Genomic DNA, 15,654 nt, shown 5'->3' on the forward strand with positions numbered 1-15,654 from the left:
CTTTCCCCACAGGAATTACAGGTGTTTCTGAAATGGTTCCCGCAGAGGGTAGGAGTGAGGAATATGATAGTCCACAACCAGAATGCCTGATGCATTCCTGTTCTCCGTGGCTTCTGCTGTGTCCTCCAGCCCTCCTGCGGGAATAGTCCCAGCTCCAGTTGTCTTCTAGCCCTCAACCCAGCTGTTAAAAGTTTCAAACTGTGCAAAGTACATGAGGGTATCCTGTATAATAAAGAGCTAATACGCTAATTAGACTGGACAGTGGAATGACCTTCCTGAACGACCAGTGGGCTGGGCTGTGAGGGCCAAGGCCCTTGCACGAATTTTGTGCACCGGGCCTCTAGTAACACATATTGAACTTCTCTTTTTTCTCTGTTGACATTCATGGTTTTCTCAGTCCAATAAGTGCTAAACTGGTTTTCCACTATGACTCCATGACTTGCAAGTATGACACAGTCCCATGGTCATACCAATAATTTTACAAAATCAAAACTGTTTTTTGTGATGTCAGTGTCCCACTAAGTGTGAATAGCCACGTGGTTTTTCCTCGTCAGTTATGGGCTAGGTTCTTGAGCTGTAATTCGAATCTGATTGCATTCTGTGTTTATGTTCTTCATTAAGTAATCAGTGGGCTTTCTTAAAAGTCAGATTTCACAGAAGAAAAGTCGGTTTCTCAATTAGGTTGTCTAAATGTGGGGGATTTTTATCTGTATGTGAAGCAGATTAAAGTGAACTGAATACTCAGAATCTAGCAATAAGGAGTCACACCACTTTGTATTGAAAAAAAAACACAACTAAAGCAGTTTTATTAAAAATTGCCCCATTTCTTCAATCCAATGAAATTATATTACTTTCCTAAGCATATCGGTTATGAAATTTATGTTGGTACCTTTAGAACTATACTTCTGCCCTTGCACGAATTTTGTGAACTGGGCCTCTAGTAACACATATTGAACTTCTCTTTTTTCTCTGTTGACATTCATGGTTTTCTCAGTCCAATAAGTGCTAAACTGGTTTTCCACTATGACTCCATGACTTGCAAGTATGACACAGTCCCATGGTCATACCAATAATTTTACAAAATCAAAACCGTTTTTTGTGATGTCAGTGTCCCACTAAGTGTGAATAGCCACGTGGTTTTATACTTTTATAATTTATACTTTTCATGTGGATTAGCTGTAAGAGAAGAATCTTAGATCTGCTATGTTTGAAGTCAGATTGGAATCTATGGATAATGACTTTTTTCTTTTTTTAACCATGCCATGACATTCATTCCTACCCTCTCTTAATCTTTTAGGGTGATTACTTTTTCTTCCAGGGAATACTGTGAGTTTGTGTTGTCTCAGAGTTTTCTGCTAAAATTCAAGAGACTATTTATCAACTTGATAAGTACAAGTACTAGAAAGACAGTGCCAAAGGTAAATAGGAATTTTACCCTCAAATACTTTAGTATGTATTATTATTTCACTTAAACTAATATCCTGGTTTTCAACATAGACAAATTATAATATAATGTTATTAATGAAGAGGGGAACTATTATCAGTTATGTATTTCTGTATGAAAACTAGGCCAAAACTTACTGGCTTTAAAAAAACAACAGATTTTTTTTTACAGTTGTGTGGGTTGCCTGGGCAGTTCTTTAGCAGGTCTCACTTGAATTTACTTGGGCTCACTCATGCATTGAATTCTGATGATGGCTGGATAATCCAAAATGGCTTAACTCATATCATCTGAGAGTTGGTGCTGGCTTTTAGCTGGGGTACCTTGGTTCTCCTCCAGGTGGCTTTTATCCTCCCTGAGGCTAGAGTTATAGCATGACAGTCTCAAGGAAGGGACGCCAAGATTGCTACATTCAATGCCATGCACTTAATAACCCTCTGTTTGCTTTACATTCGTTGATGTAATGTGGCCTAAGCAAGTCACATGTCCAAGCCAAGTCAATATGGGAGTGGGCTTAGATGGCATCTCTTGATGAGAGGAATGGCAAAGAATTTGTGGCCATTTTCAATCTACAGCACCCCTCCGCCCCCGCGTGCACACACAAACTCATACACACTCATAACCCTTCTAAAAACATCCCTTTTCCTTTGTAAGTAAACCATAATCCCAAATTGGAAAAGTATTGCCTGATTGCTTACCTTGGTGTGGCTAACATGAAAGTATTGTATGCAAACAAAAACAAATGTCACTAATAAACAAGAGTTAAAATGCAGTCATTCACACAGTCATTAAATTAACAGACAGAAGTAAAGATTTATTTATTCCTTTTTAAAATCATCCTTATGATTACTATAGACATTGCAAAGCAAAACTAGCCAATATTGTATTTCACATTTATAGTATACACTGAGTTATCCTCCCAATGAACAGTTGCGTTGAGAGCATTGAAGAGAAACAGAAGAAAAGGGAGCTATGAACTGCACAATGGAGGCTAGAAACGAACTCTACACTCACCATAGCACAAGAGTGATGGCCAAGGTAGGAGCACCAGCTGGGGAAGGTGGAGAGCATCTGATGCAATAAAACGGTCATAATGGAAACCGTAATGATACAAAAACACATCTACATGAGGTCTTGAAATTTATAAAACGTTTTCATAAGTCTTTTGTATTTATCCTCAAGGTAACTACGTAAAAGTATTAAAGAGATTGGTTCCCATTCTGCAGGTGAGGAAGATTCAGGGAGATTGTCCAAAACCACAAATTGTTAGATGTGAGACCTGGATCTAACCGTTTCTGGTAACCAGCTCCGTTCTCGTTCACATGAAAACTTCATGCAAAACATACAATAGAAAGCAGAGTCGGAAATGCGTATTGAAGTTTTACCAAACAATTTATCCTAAACAAAGACACTGATGTCCCTGTGTGTGTGTTTGTTTTAGGTGTAGTTGGTAGCCATCTTACATGGGATAGGACTTGGTCTCCCCACACTTCTGAACCCATGAAGAGAAGATGGGAAGCAAAACTGAAGCAAATTGAAGAGCGAGCATCCCATTACGAAAGGAAGCCCTTATCCTCAGTGTACAGGCCCAGGCTGTCAAAGCCAGAAGAGCCACCATCTATTTGGAAACTATTTCCTCGCCAAACTCAGGCTTTTAATTTTGTTAAAAGCTGCAAAGAGGTAATGTTTTCATCTCCTCCTTGTTTTTAGAGCTACTATAATTTAAGATTTCGAAAAAAAAATCAAGTGTGTCTTTATTTCAGGCCACATAGCATCCAAAAGTATTTAATTGTGATCTAAATATCACATGATTTGGGAAAAACATCCCTACGAGTCATTAGCCATTTCCTTTATATTAATAATGAAAAAGAATGACATGTCTAGTGCCAATTAATTTTTAAAAATTGTAATGACATGTAAATGAAGTGGTGCTTAGAGGAAGAGTGGCCATGTTTGTAGACTGAAAAGTAATAGAATCAGTTTTTAAGAGTAAAACTAAGTACAGAAATTCAAGAAAATGAATGAGTGGCGTATGAGATTTTTTTAAGGACAAAATTAGGGAAAGGAGAATTGAACTTAAACAGTAGGAAATGAAAATGTCTCAAATATTATAGCTTACATTTAATAAGCTCCGGAACTTAAATCATAGTGCCAACGCACACATGTGTTTCTTTCTACTATCTCCTTTTGTGCTTGGGAGTGATAGAGTGTGTTTATCATAACAGTTTCCAACACATCGGGCAAGTGGGAAGACGAGCAGCTAGCGTAGCCTCACAAAGAATGTGATGCTCAAAAATAACGCCAAATCAGATGTGTTGGGTTTTTAAAAATATATATTTTATAGATATTTTACAGAGAGGAAAGGAGAGGGATAGAGAGTTAGAAACATCGATCAGCTGCCTCTTGCATACCTCCTACTGGGGATGTGCCCACAACCAAGATATATGCCCTTGGCCAGAATCGAACCTGGGACCTTTCAGTCCACAGGCTGACGCTCTATCCACTGAGCCAAACCAATTAGGGCAAATCAGATGTGTTTTGCACACATTTGTTCTAGGGGCATTGTGGGGAATATAAAGAAGTGCAGGTGACCCTTGAATAACAGGCTTGAATTGTGTGGGTTCACTTGTTCCTGGATTTCTTCAGTAAACACTGTGAATGCACTTTCTCACCTTTATAATGTTCCTGATAACATTTTCTTTTTGCTAGCTTACTTTATGGTAAGAATATGGAATATAGTACCGGCATACCTCAGCTATACGGGTTTGGTCTTAGACCCCGCACTAAAGTGAGTTTCATTCAGTAAAGCTGGTCATAATCTTTTTGCTGCTGTCGGATGTTGCCTTCAACTTGTATGACACACATCTGAAGGGCAATAAAATGAGCTGTGCCTGAACGTGGACAAAATCTGTGTTCATCGACTGTTTTTGTTATTGGTAAGACTTCTGGTCACCAGTAGGCTATTAGTAACGGTTTTGGGGAGTCAAAAGTTAGACACAGATTTTTGACTGTATGGGTGTTGGTGTCCTAACCCCTGCATTGTTTAAAGGTCAGCTGTGTAATGAAAAGATGCACCTATGAAATCTAGCATCAATATATTGTGGTTCTGATCATTGATGCTGTACAAAAACTCAGTGCTGAAAGTTTAAGACAAGGCCCCTTTTTTGCTGTGTAAGGAGAGGCTCACTCGGATCTTATCATATAGTTTGGGAAACATAAGGAACACTTTTCATGCTTATTCTGTGTAAACCACATTTCAGGTATCAGAAGTTTAAATATTGGCAGATTCATTTGATCTTGAATTAAAAAACACATAGAGGAGTATGGTGGCTGCACTTAAACAATCAACAGCCTATAAAATTTATTTCAGGAAGAAGTTTAATAGGACCAGGCCACTTAGTGCTCCTAGGATTTCTCACTCATGAAAATGGAAGTTTAGTTTCTTTAGGCTCAACAGCTGCCTTTAGCTAAAAGGGGACAGAGGAACTCGAGTTTTCCTTGGTTGGGAGAAGCTTTCTATGGCAGCAGACACAGTTATACCACGTGCCACAGCAATTAACTTAAAGAAGATTGGTTTCTCATAGAAAAGACAATTTATAGTTGCTTGTTAAAATTAAGCATTTTAAAACTTCCTTTAAACTTTTAAGATTAACTTATGAATATTTCACTTAAAAATTGTTTTCCACATGTTTTATATGTACTAAAGAATTATTAATTTATCCCAAATCATTTATAATGTTTAATTTTAAAAAATAAGTTTAATTTCATAAATTAGCAAATACAATTATAATAGGAAGTCAAACTAGACTGATTAAAAACTGATTTTTTTCTTTCTCTTTTTAACTTGAATATTCTGATTTCTGCCTTACATATGCATTACTTGAGTGACTAAAAATAAATACATACAAATAACTAGATTTTGGTTGGCATAGATCTAGAGATTATTTTTCTTGTTTTTAATAATATGTTTAATAAAATGTTCAAATTCCATGTTTAACAATTTGAATAGTAAAACTCTTTATGGACATTTAATAGCGATAGTTGACTTTAGATTTTCATTTTATTAGTTTTTGAATTTTTTTAATTTTACAAAGGATGTCCATGTATTTGCTTTGGAATGCGAAGTGGGCGATGGACAACGTATTTACCTTGTAACAAGCTACATTCAGCTTTGGTTTCATTATAAATCCCGGTAAGTAGTTTGTAAAGGACAGCACATTAAAGTTACATTTCCTTCATCTAGTCATGTTTGTGGAATGAATTCAGACTGAATTAGCTCTGATGGTTCTCAATCACATAATTAGTTACTATCCTTTTACTATTAGAATTGAATTCTGGAGCTTCCTCCTTGTCACAACATTAATTATCTCACCAGGTGCTGGGAGAAGAAAGTGTGTGTGTGTGTGTGTGTGTGTGTGTGTGTGTAGGTTCTGTACTACATGTGCCCCTTGATGACACAATTCCCTCATCATTTTTCCTTGTTCAGATTACTACAAACTTTATATTTGTGGGGAAACCATCCACTCTTCATTTAGCACAAGTTATCCTTTCTTTATCAAGTCAGCATCTATTATTATTATTTTTAAAAGTTATTTTTTATTGATTTCAGAGAGGAAGGGAGAGGGGGAGAGAGGGAGAGAGAGAGATAGAAATGTCAATGATAAAATCATCAATCGGCTGTCTCCTGCACTTTCCCCACTGGGGATTGAGCCTGCAACCCAGGCTTTTATATATATAGATATTTAGTTATATGTAATTAAAACAGCTAATATAGTATCTTGAGATATAAGATCAAGTTCTGTGATTTAAAAAGTATAAGATTCAAACCTAACAATCATGAACTATTCAATTTAGAAAACATCTCTTACACTGCTATGAAGTCATTCCTGAAAATGCTGTTTGCAAGCTCTATTTTGATCTGGAATTTAACAAACTTGCCAATCCTGGAGCTGATGGAAAAAAGATGGTTGCATTACTCATTGAGGTAATTTACAGACTCAGGTTTTTTTCCTTAAATCCATCTGTCTCTCTTTATTTTTATTCATTAAGCGACTCTAGCCTATGTAATATATATTCCAGAAAATATATGCACACCCTAACAGCTGATAACTAACTTAATTTTCACTCATTTTCAGGTTTAACTGATTTGAAATAATGAGTGAAGCCAGACAAAGCTTTGAACAAAGAAAATTTATCCTATAGGGCCACTAGACATTTTTTTTATGGGGATATATAAAAGATAAAGTTTACGGTACAAAACCTGGCAATAGCCGATGAATTGAAGATGCACAAATACCAAACAAAATTATTTTTGATGTTTATGATTCCATTGCTTCATGTTATCAGCAGTGCCTGGACCAGAACAGTCATCAGTTTGAAAACAGGCATTGACAAAAAAATTATTCATTTCTGTACGTTCTTTTAAAGTTTTCAGATGTACTGTATGTTAATAAACACTGATTTTATAATCATTCCAAGTGTATACTTTTTAAAAAATTTTTTATTGATTTCAGAGAGGAAGGATGAGGGAGAGAGAGATAGAAACATCCATGATGAGAGAGAATCATGGATCGGTTGCCTCCTGCAAGTCCCCCACTGGGGATTGAGCCCACAACCCGGGCATATGCCCTTGACTGGAATCGAACCTGGGACCTTTCAGTTCGCAGGCTGACGCTCTATCCACTGAGCCAAACCAGCTAGGGCTATATACTTTTTTTTAGGACACCCTGTGTAGGTTCCATGTTTCTCCTGTTTCTTGCTTCTCTTCCTTTTGACATTTATCTCTTAATATTGCTTCTCTGAGTAAACTTCCAAAAAGGAGGAAGTTCAGTTTATGTTCATATATTTTTTAACATTACTATATCCAGTAAAAAAAAGGAAGCATTGAGAACGAAGTGGCAGCTGAGGAATTTTCTGGTTTTTTTTAAAAATTAATTCTCTGGCTTACATTATAAGTAGTTGGCTCTGGTAAAGATGAGGCAAAGTGAGAATTTACTGAAGAGGGTAGGATCAGAGAGCGAGGGTGTGTGTGTGTGCTATAATAATGCCAAAACAGCATTAATAAATACAATTTGTTGCACGACTCTTAGGTAGCTGGGTGCTTGGCAGTTTACAGACATTTTAACCCTGTGTGTTTTAGTAACTGTGTTTAGCAAATGAGAAGACTGAGGCTTCAGGAGAAGCGACTGGTCCTATGGCTACATGGCTAATGCTTGGAACAGTTCTGCGTGCCAGGCACTGCACTAACTATTTACCCTCGTTTTCTCTTTTCCTCCTTACAACAGTCCGAAAGTTAGGGTCTAGTATATCCCATTTTGCAGTTGAGGAATGTAAGCTTTGCACTTGACCAAAATCACAGAGCTGTTAAGTGGCAAAGCCAGAACTCAAACCTGGGTCTTTCCGAGTCCGAGTCTTGTGCTCCTGACCCAAGCTGTTGCCTCACTATAATGCATCACTGCCCTCAGTCAGTGTCTTCTAGCCTCAGAGACTCTGTTCTTAGATGTGGGTTTGGGCTCAATCTGCTTGAGGAACTTTCTGAAAACTAAAATGATAAAAAACAGGATTAGTGACTTTTTAACTCATAGGTGATATTTAAAGAGATGCTTAAAAATAAATATTTTTTATTGTGATTTTAAAGGAGATAAATGTATAAGTTAAATTATTCAACTTCTAGGAGGACTTTAATCCTGAGAGTCTGAATTTGTAAATATAAATATGTATAATTTAAAAATATATAATTTAATACATAAGTAATTTGGTAATATTGTATAATATATTCTGATAGTGAATCAAAATAAAAAGTGAGTAAAAAAATAATGAATTATATTTGTACCAAGATATTTTAATTTTGCTCATGAAAAACATTTAAAAATATTTATATGTTTCTTGTGTTTTTAGCATGTTTGTAAAGCACTTCAAGAGTTATACAGAGCTAACTGTTCAGCTGAAGATGTTTTAAACTTAGATTCTAGCACTGATGAGAAATTTAGCCGCCATTTAATATTTCAACTCCATGATGTGGCATTTAAAGATAACATTCATGTCGGTAAATATACTGTTTTTTATTTTATATTTATTTGTTCGTTTATATATTTGTATTGATTTCAGAGAGGAAGGGAGAGGGAGAAAGATATATGATGATGAGAGAGAATCATTGATCGGTTGCCTCCTGCACACCTACTGGGGATCGAGCCTGCAACTCTGGCATGTGCCTTGACTGGGAATTGAACCATGAGCTCCTGGTTCATAGGTGATGTTCAACGACTGAGCAACACTGGCCAGCCAGTCAAGTATACTATTTTTTTAAGTCATGGAGCAATAGTAAAAGTTCATATTTCCCTTTTTTTCTTAAGTTATGCATTTATCAGTTTTTATAGGTGTTAACCTGTCCTAAAAAAATGAAACATGAGTTTTCACGTTTTTAGGCTTTGCCTTTAATTCTAGACCTGTCTTCCTTTTCTTGACACATTTTGGACACATTAGCCTGCCCAGGATATTCTTGGTATTGGTGTCTTCGGGTGTAGATATTGGGGTGGCCATTCAGGCCCTGGTACTGGTTTCTGCTGCAACAGGAGTCATGCAGAAGTTTTCTGGTTGGTACATGAGAGTCCTAATTCAGGTCTGACCCATGAGGCCTCAGATCTGGATTTCTGATCTTCGCTTCCGCCTCAGCTTTTAGTGCCTGAGAACTGGGGCTTGGTTTCCAGGTTACACCTCGAAGTCTGGTTCATTGCTCCAGACCACACCTTAGGGTTCATGAGGGATCTAGATGTATAAACCTGAAAATGTAACCAGCGTACTTGTTTCAGGATTGTAAACCTAGAAATAGAGTTCCAGGTATAAAATGAAGCCAGTCCAAAGGGGAACAAGTGGGCAGAATGGGGACACAGAAAACCAAGGTCTAAATAGAAGTCACTGTCCTGAGTGTTTATCGGACAGGGCAGAGCAGGCAGGTGTTCCTGAGTTCAAACAGCAGACCATTCACTGAAGTTCAAGGAACTGGTAACCCATTTCAGATGGACAAGTGCCTGACAGTTTCCAGGGTAAAAGACATGAACATAATCACATAAGCACTGGAATGTAAGTCAGGACCTAGTGTACTCTGTGCCAGGGCTCCTATTATCCTCCTGCGTTGTTAGCTTAGTTGTACAGTGATTCTCTGCTCTCTCATTCCTCAGGTGGTAGTAACTGTAGAATCCATGCTTGTCCCCTGTTAACCTTGATGGTCATTCACTGTCATGTCTCCAGTTACCATCTCTGTGTTGATGACTCTCAAAACTTTTTCTTCAGTCAAGATTATTGTTCTTGACACCAGACCCCTACGGTCAGCTTCAAACTCCCCAGGACCGAACACCTCACCTTTCCCCTAAAACTTGCTGTTTCTCCTGTGGTATGTATATTGGCGAGTGGTGTCACCATCCATCCAATTACCCAAGTAGAAGGGGTGTCATCTTTTACCTCTAGATGCGTTCCAGCTAGCGTCCTGTTCAGTCAGCTAGCTACAGTGATCTGCTTATGCCACTGGAGTGCCTCAAACCCTTGAAGCATAATCCGCTGCCTCCGGAAAAAGCCCCCGTCTTAGTTTGCACAGTGAGACCCCTGTGCTTTAGCCTCCTCTCTGATACCTGGCTCTTCTCGCTCTCCTGGGTTCCCGCTGGGCCATGTTTTCTCCAGTCCCGGGGCCTCTGCGGTCTCTGATGCTGCTGTCTGCGTGGGCCTGCCTCCAGCCTGGTGTGTCAAGACAGCGTAGAAATCCTCACCTGAGAAGCCATTTCTGTGGAGCCTTAAGACAGGCTCGTGTTCCTCTGGGTCGCAGGACTGCCCAGCGCTTGTTGCGTCAGAGCAATCACCACTTCCTGAGGCAGTTTCCTGATGGTTTTGTTTTTGTCTATTCCACCTAGTTCTACTTGAGGGCAGGGATACTGTTGACTATTGTATTTTTAGAGCTTATTACATAATAATATCTTTATCAATAACAATAATGGGATAGTAGCAGAAGCAACAATAATAAGTACTAGCAGGCATTTAATAAACTTGTTGAATGGATGACAATATTAAGTGGGCTCTGCTGTCAGGCATGGAGAGAGTCCTAAGAAGATATTTCCTTGATTCCTGTTTGCTCCTCATAGTTGGCTCTGACTCTGCCACAGGCTAAATTGAGAGGTGTTGCTAGGGAGAAAGGGAGAACAGAAGTGTGACATGATTAGCAGTCTCTACTGCATGTCTCTTCTGAAAGCAGGTGCATTCAAGCTGGGCTTAAAAATGTCAGCCTGTGGACGAAGGGAAGAAGGGCTTTGCTGTCAGCATAAGCAGAGGGGTAGAGATGGGCGTCTGTGCCTGGTGTGGGGAGCACCGGGAGTCTAGTGTGGCTGGAGAGGCCTAGTCAGACCACAGGGTTCTCTCCTGTGAAGTGACGGACCGCCAGCACCAGGGATGCAGGGATTGTGGATTAGTCCACATCTCCCCTTCAGTTCCCTCCTCCAATGTATCTCTTGGTGACATTTCTAGTTCCTGTTGTTAGCTTTTCAGAAAGGGGAATTAGGGTAATGTAAGAGATCACAAAATGCTCACAACATGTATACATTGGATCTCTTGCCTGCGTGGCATAGGACCTTGAAATTTCTGTGATTGATAGGTTCTTTTGAGTTATTTCCAGCCATAAAGTTGTTCCTGTATGAATGATGAGGTGAGGTGATACTATTGGGGAAGGGAAGTCTAAAGCAGAGTAGTTTCCTGGGATCCCGTGTTAGTATTTATATCAGTTACACTGTCACTTCCTGGCCCTGTTAGCTCCTTGCCAAAGGTCAAAGGTCTGCAGGGCCTCCTGAGCGCTGCTCTTGCACCTGGTTCTTAGCCATGGCTCCACTGCTCTTAGTGCTGCTCACTATCAGGGGGATGTCATTCTGCATTTCCAGAAAAATTAACTCTTTCCTTTTATATTTGCACTGGAGGCCCAGTGCACAAATTTGTGCATGGGTGGGGTCCGGCTGGCCCGGCCTCAGTCAGTGGATGAGGGCCAGGCCTGTTGGGAGGAGGAAAAGGCGGGAGGTTGGCCAGCTGGCCCGCCCCGATCGGGGCAGATCAGGCCCAGCCTGGCTCAGGGGAGGGGCCGTGGGCGATTGGCTGGCAGGCCCCCCTCCCGATTAGGGTGGAGGGACCGATTGGAGGCAGGGCTGGCTATGGGGAGGGGTCTGTGGGGGGGGTTGGCCAGCTGCCCTAACCTCGAACAGGGTGGGAGAGGCCGATCAGGGGCGGTGCCGGCTGGGGGGAGGGGCCGTAGGGGTGTTGGCTGGCCGGCCCCACCCCCCAATCAGGCTCGTTCGCTGGCTGCAATGGGCGTCATAGCGATCGGTCGTTCCAGTCGTTACAGTTGCTGGCTTTTTATATATATAGACTAGAGGCCCGGTGCATGAAAATTCATGCATTTGAGGAAGGGATCCCTCAGTCCGACCTGCCCCCTTTCACAGTCCGGAAGCCCTCAGGGGTGGGAAGCAACCTGGTGATCAGGGGAAGGCAACGCTCCCCATCACCCCTCCGCTGCTGCCACTACCGGCAGCGCAAGCCTCGGCTGGCCCTGGTTGCCTTAGCCTCAGGCGGCCCTGGGTGGCTGGGCAGCCGCCATCCAAGGCTTGCCTGCGCCTTGGGCCGGCCTTGGGGGGCTGGGGGGCTGAGGTGACTGGGCCCCGCCATCTTGTGGCTGTGGGCGCCGTCATCTTTGAGGGCGTGGCAGTCAATTAGCATATTCCCTCCTTATTAGATAGGATAGATTGCTCTGTTGAACTTGGGCATATCATGCTTTCTCCTCACTCAGTGTTTACCTAATCTCCCCTAATCCAGAAATAACCATGTCTATTTATGATTGCAAGGATCAAATGCTTTTGCTTTCATTTTTGATGTTTAGTGTTTATAAGACAGTGGATTTGTTTCTTTGAGTAGGGAAGTAATTAAGTCTAATTTGGAGAAAGATTTTTTTAATGCAAAGCATGTATATCTTATATAACTTAAGGTTCACGCTATCTGGTAACTAAAGTGACAAACTCAGACTACACCAGTTTTAAAGATTAAAATTAAAAAATGTTTACAGCATTGTATTCTCTAATCTAATTTACATGAAGCAGCTTTACCAAATTACTTGATTTTATGGTATAATAAATAATAAATGACAGTTTAAAGAAGTGCCAGCTTCAGATGGACGAATCTCAGAGGGGCAGGGGGGTATAGGGGGAGATTAACTGGGGAATTTATATACATGTATATAGCCCATGGACACAGACAATAGTGAAGACTTGGGAGGGGTGGGTGTGGGGTAGAGAGGGTCAATGGGAAAAAAGGGGAACATCTGTAATACTTTCAACAATAAAGATAAATTTTTTAAAAAGACTGTTACTGAGTGTGTGGGAAAAAAGGGGGGGACATCTGTAATATGTTCAACAATAAAGATAAATTTTTTAAAAAAAGTTCCAGCTTGTCATACTGTCTATTCTTGGTACAGATAGTACCGCTGATATTTAGAGCTCTTAGACTAAAGGTGGAAATATACTGAATGTATTTAAGTGTTTTAGCTCTGGACCTTGGTTCTGAGGCCACGATCATCAATGGCCAGGCACAGGGAGAGGTGGGAGAGCATCAGTGGGCTGCTGGGTGCGTGTCGGCGTCCTCGGGCCTGCCGTGCAGGAACCGGGCTGATGCCTGGCCCGGGAGAGGATGGCAGTCCTCCGGTGTTTCTGTGCATGACCTTGGCGGCACCACTTACTCATAGGAACTCTTCATTCTTTCCGGGGGATAAGATTTCATTCTTTTTGAAAAGAAAAATAAAAACTTCCATTCTTTAATCATGGATTGTGAAGATACATTTTACTCAATTTGTATTAATAAAAGTTGAGTGTTTTGGTGAATATAGGCTCAGTCCTGTATTGGCAACATTGACACATCTCACCTTAACCTTCTCCTGTAAGATGGTTTTTACAAGTGACATCAGGTGCCGGGTCAGCGTGGACTGAAAAAGTTCAAGATTTAAAAAAAAAGAAGAAAAGTTCAAGATTACACAAGAGGAAGAAAGTAACAGGAGAGGCATGTTCCAGTTTGTAGTAACAATGTGCTAAAACCAAAAGTAAAAGGAGCCTGGCAGTGTCCAAGTGGGTAGATTTGGGCCTAGATCTTAAGTTACAGTTTGTGAAAAGGAAGAATTAGATTAATCATAATTTTTTTCTTTAGGTAATTTTGTGAGAAAGATTTTGCAGCCTGCTTTTCATTTGATTGCCAGTGGAGATGATGAAGATGATGGTGGGATTCCAGGGACAACCGGCCAAGCATTTTCCCATTTTTCTGAACCACCAATTAAACGGGGAATTCCCTTCCGTGAAATGTCCACAGATGAGGAGATAGGAGAGAGCTGGACGTTGACTACCAAGGCCCCGGAGAGGCTGGGGTCCGCCGAACGGAGCGGCCCTGACCTTTCCTTCTTAGTTGTGAAGGATCCTGCAGGGAAAAAGCGTCTTTTTGTAGACCTAGGTGAGTAACATCAACAGCTCTGTGGGACTGTCCTTGTGCACTTCTGTCCGTGCCTACTGCCACCACAGGGACCGTGGGGTCACCAGCAGAATGTAGTCAGGAGCTTGAGTTGCTGTTCAGAGATCTCAGAGAGGTCCCTGTAGGACAGAGCGCCAGGCTTAATAGTACAGGGCAAAATTTTTTTAGAAAACATTTCTATTGAAGTATAACATTTAGACAGAAATATGCATGATTTGTGAGTGTACAGGTCAGTGAGTTACCACAAAATGAACACATCCTGTCACCACACCACCCAAGACAAAAAATAGAAGGTGGCCAGGACCCCAGCACCTTCCCCTTCCAGGCATTACCCCCTCCTCTGCAGAGGTAATCTCTAATCTACCCTTTAATACGAGAGAGAGAGATGGAGAGATGGAGAGATGCTGGATGTTTGTGTGTTTTTTAAAGGGGAGAATGATGATTTTTATTTTTTTTTAAATATATTGATTTTTTTACAGAGAGGAAGGGAGAGGGATAGAGAGTTAGAAACATCGATGAGAGAGAAACATTGATCAGCTGCCTCCTGCACACTCCCCACTGGGGATGTGCCAGCAACCAAGGTACACGCCCTTGACTGGAATCAAACCTGGGACTCTTGAGTCCACAGGCCGACTCTCTATCCATTGAGTCCACAGGCTGACGCTCTATCCACTGAGCCAAACCGGTCAGGGCTATGCTGGATGTTTTGATGCCTCCCTCTTTTCTATTTGGCGTGACAGATCATCACCGTCTTGAAAGCTCTCCCATAGCCTCAGACTTTTTCCCCTAACACATTTTTCCAGCTTTTCTGCTTATTTATTGAGGAGGATTGCCTCCAAAACACTCTAGTTTGCTATTTCTGGATGTGACATTCTTTCTGGCCATCTCCAATTTATTTTAATTTATGTGTTGCTTTTGCTTACATCTGGTAAAATGTAAAATGTATTTTTAAAAAATATATTTTTGTATGTATTTTTATCCTTGAAGGTGATTTTATTCACCTTCATTTTATTATTTATTTGAATTAAGGTATAATTGACATACAACATTAGTTTGAAGTATACAACATTAATTTGAAGTATATAGCATAATGATTTGATATTTGTACATATTGCAAAATAATCACCACAGTGAGTCTAGTTGACATACGTTTCTGGACATAGTTACAGAAATTTTTCTTTCGTGTGATGAGAACTTTTAAGATCTACTCTCTTAGCAGCTTTCAAATATGCGATACAGCATTTTTTTTTTATATATTTTATTGATTGTTTACAGAGAGGAAGGGAGAGAGACAGAGAGTTGGAAACATCGATAAGAGAGAAACATCGATCAGCTACCTCCTGCACATCTCCTACTGGGGATGTGCCCGCAACCCAAGTACATGCCCTTGACTGGAATCGAACCTGGAACCCCCCAATCCGCAGGCCGACGCTCTATCCAATGAGCCAAACCGGTTTCGGCAACGATACAGCATTTTTTTAAAAATATATTTTTATTGATTCAGAAGAGGAAGGGAGAGGGAGAGAGAGACAGAAACATCAATGATAACAGAAAATCATTGATTGGCTGCCTCCTGCATACCCCCCACTGGTGATTGAGCCGCAACCCTGGCATGTGCCCTGACCAGGAATCAAACTGTGACCTCCTGGTTCATAGCTCAGTGCTGAGCTACACCAGTCACGCTA

The 15,654-nt window shown here is 40.7% G+C and overlaps 1 protein-coding gene across 2 annotated transcripts in view; it reads left to right on the plus strand.

Annotated features, from left to right (window-relative positions):
- The window catches only part of PRIMPOL (primase and DNA directed polymerase), a 40,638-nt gene that overhangs the window by 2,253 nt on the left and 22,731 nt on the right, over positions 1-15,654 (plus strand). Inside the window, exons 2-8 of one of the 2 annotated variants that reach the window (XM_015569765.1) lie at positions 1,319-1,418; positions 2,342-2,479; positions 2,883-3,121; positions 5,536-5,633; positions 6,296-6,425; positions 8,339-8,486; positions 13,655-13,951. In XM_015569765.1, coding sequence (XP_015425251.1) covers positions 2,942-3,121; positions 5,536-5,633; positions 6,296-6,425; positions 8,339-8,486; positions 13,655-13,951 — 853 coding nt within the window. In that variant the 5' untranslated portion in view covers positions 1,319-1,418; positions 2,342-2,479; positions 2,883-2,941. The remainder of the gene's footprint in view (positions 1-1,318; positions 1,419-2,341; positions 2,480-2,882; positions 3,122-5,535; positions 5,634-6,295; positions 6,426-8,338; positions 8,487-13,654; positions 13,952-15,654) is intronic. The other variant, XM_015569766.1, reaches the window with a different exon arrangement.

The sequence above is a fragment of the Myotis davidii genome, unplaced genomic scaffold, assembly GCF_000327345.1.
Source record: "Myotis davidii unplaced genomic scaffold, ASM32734v1 scaffold184, whole genome shotgun sequence".
NCBI lineage: Eukaryota > Metazoa > Chordata > Mammalia > Chiroptera > Vespertilionidae > Myotis > Myotis davidii.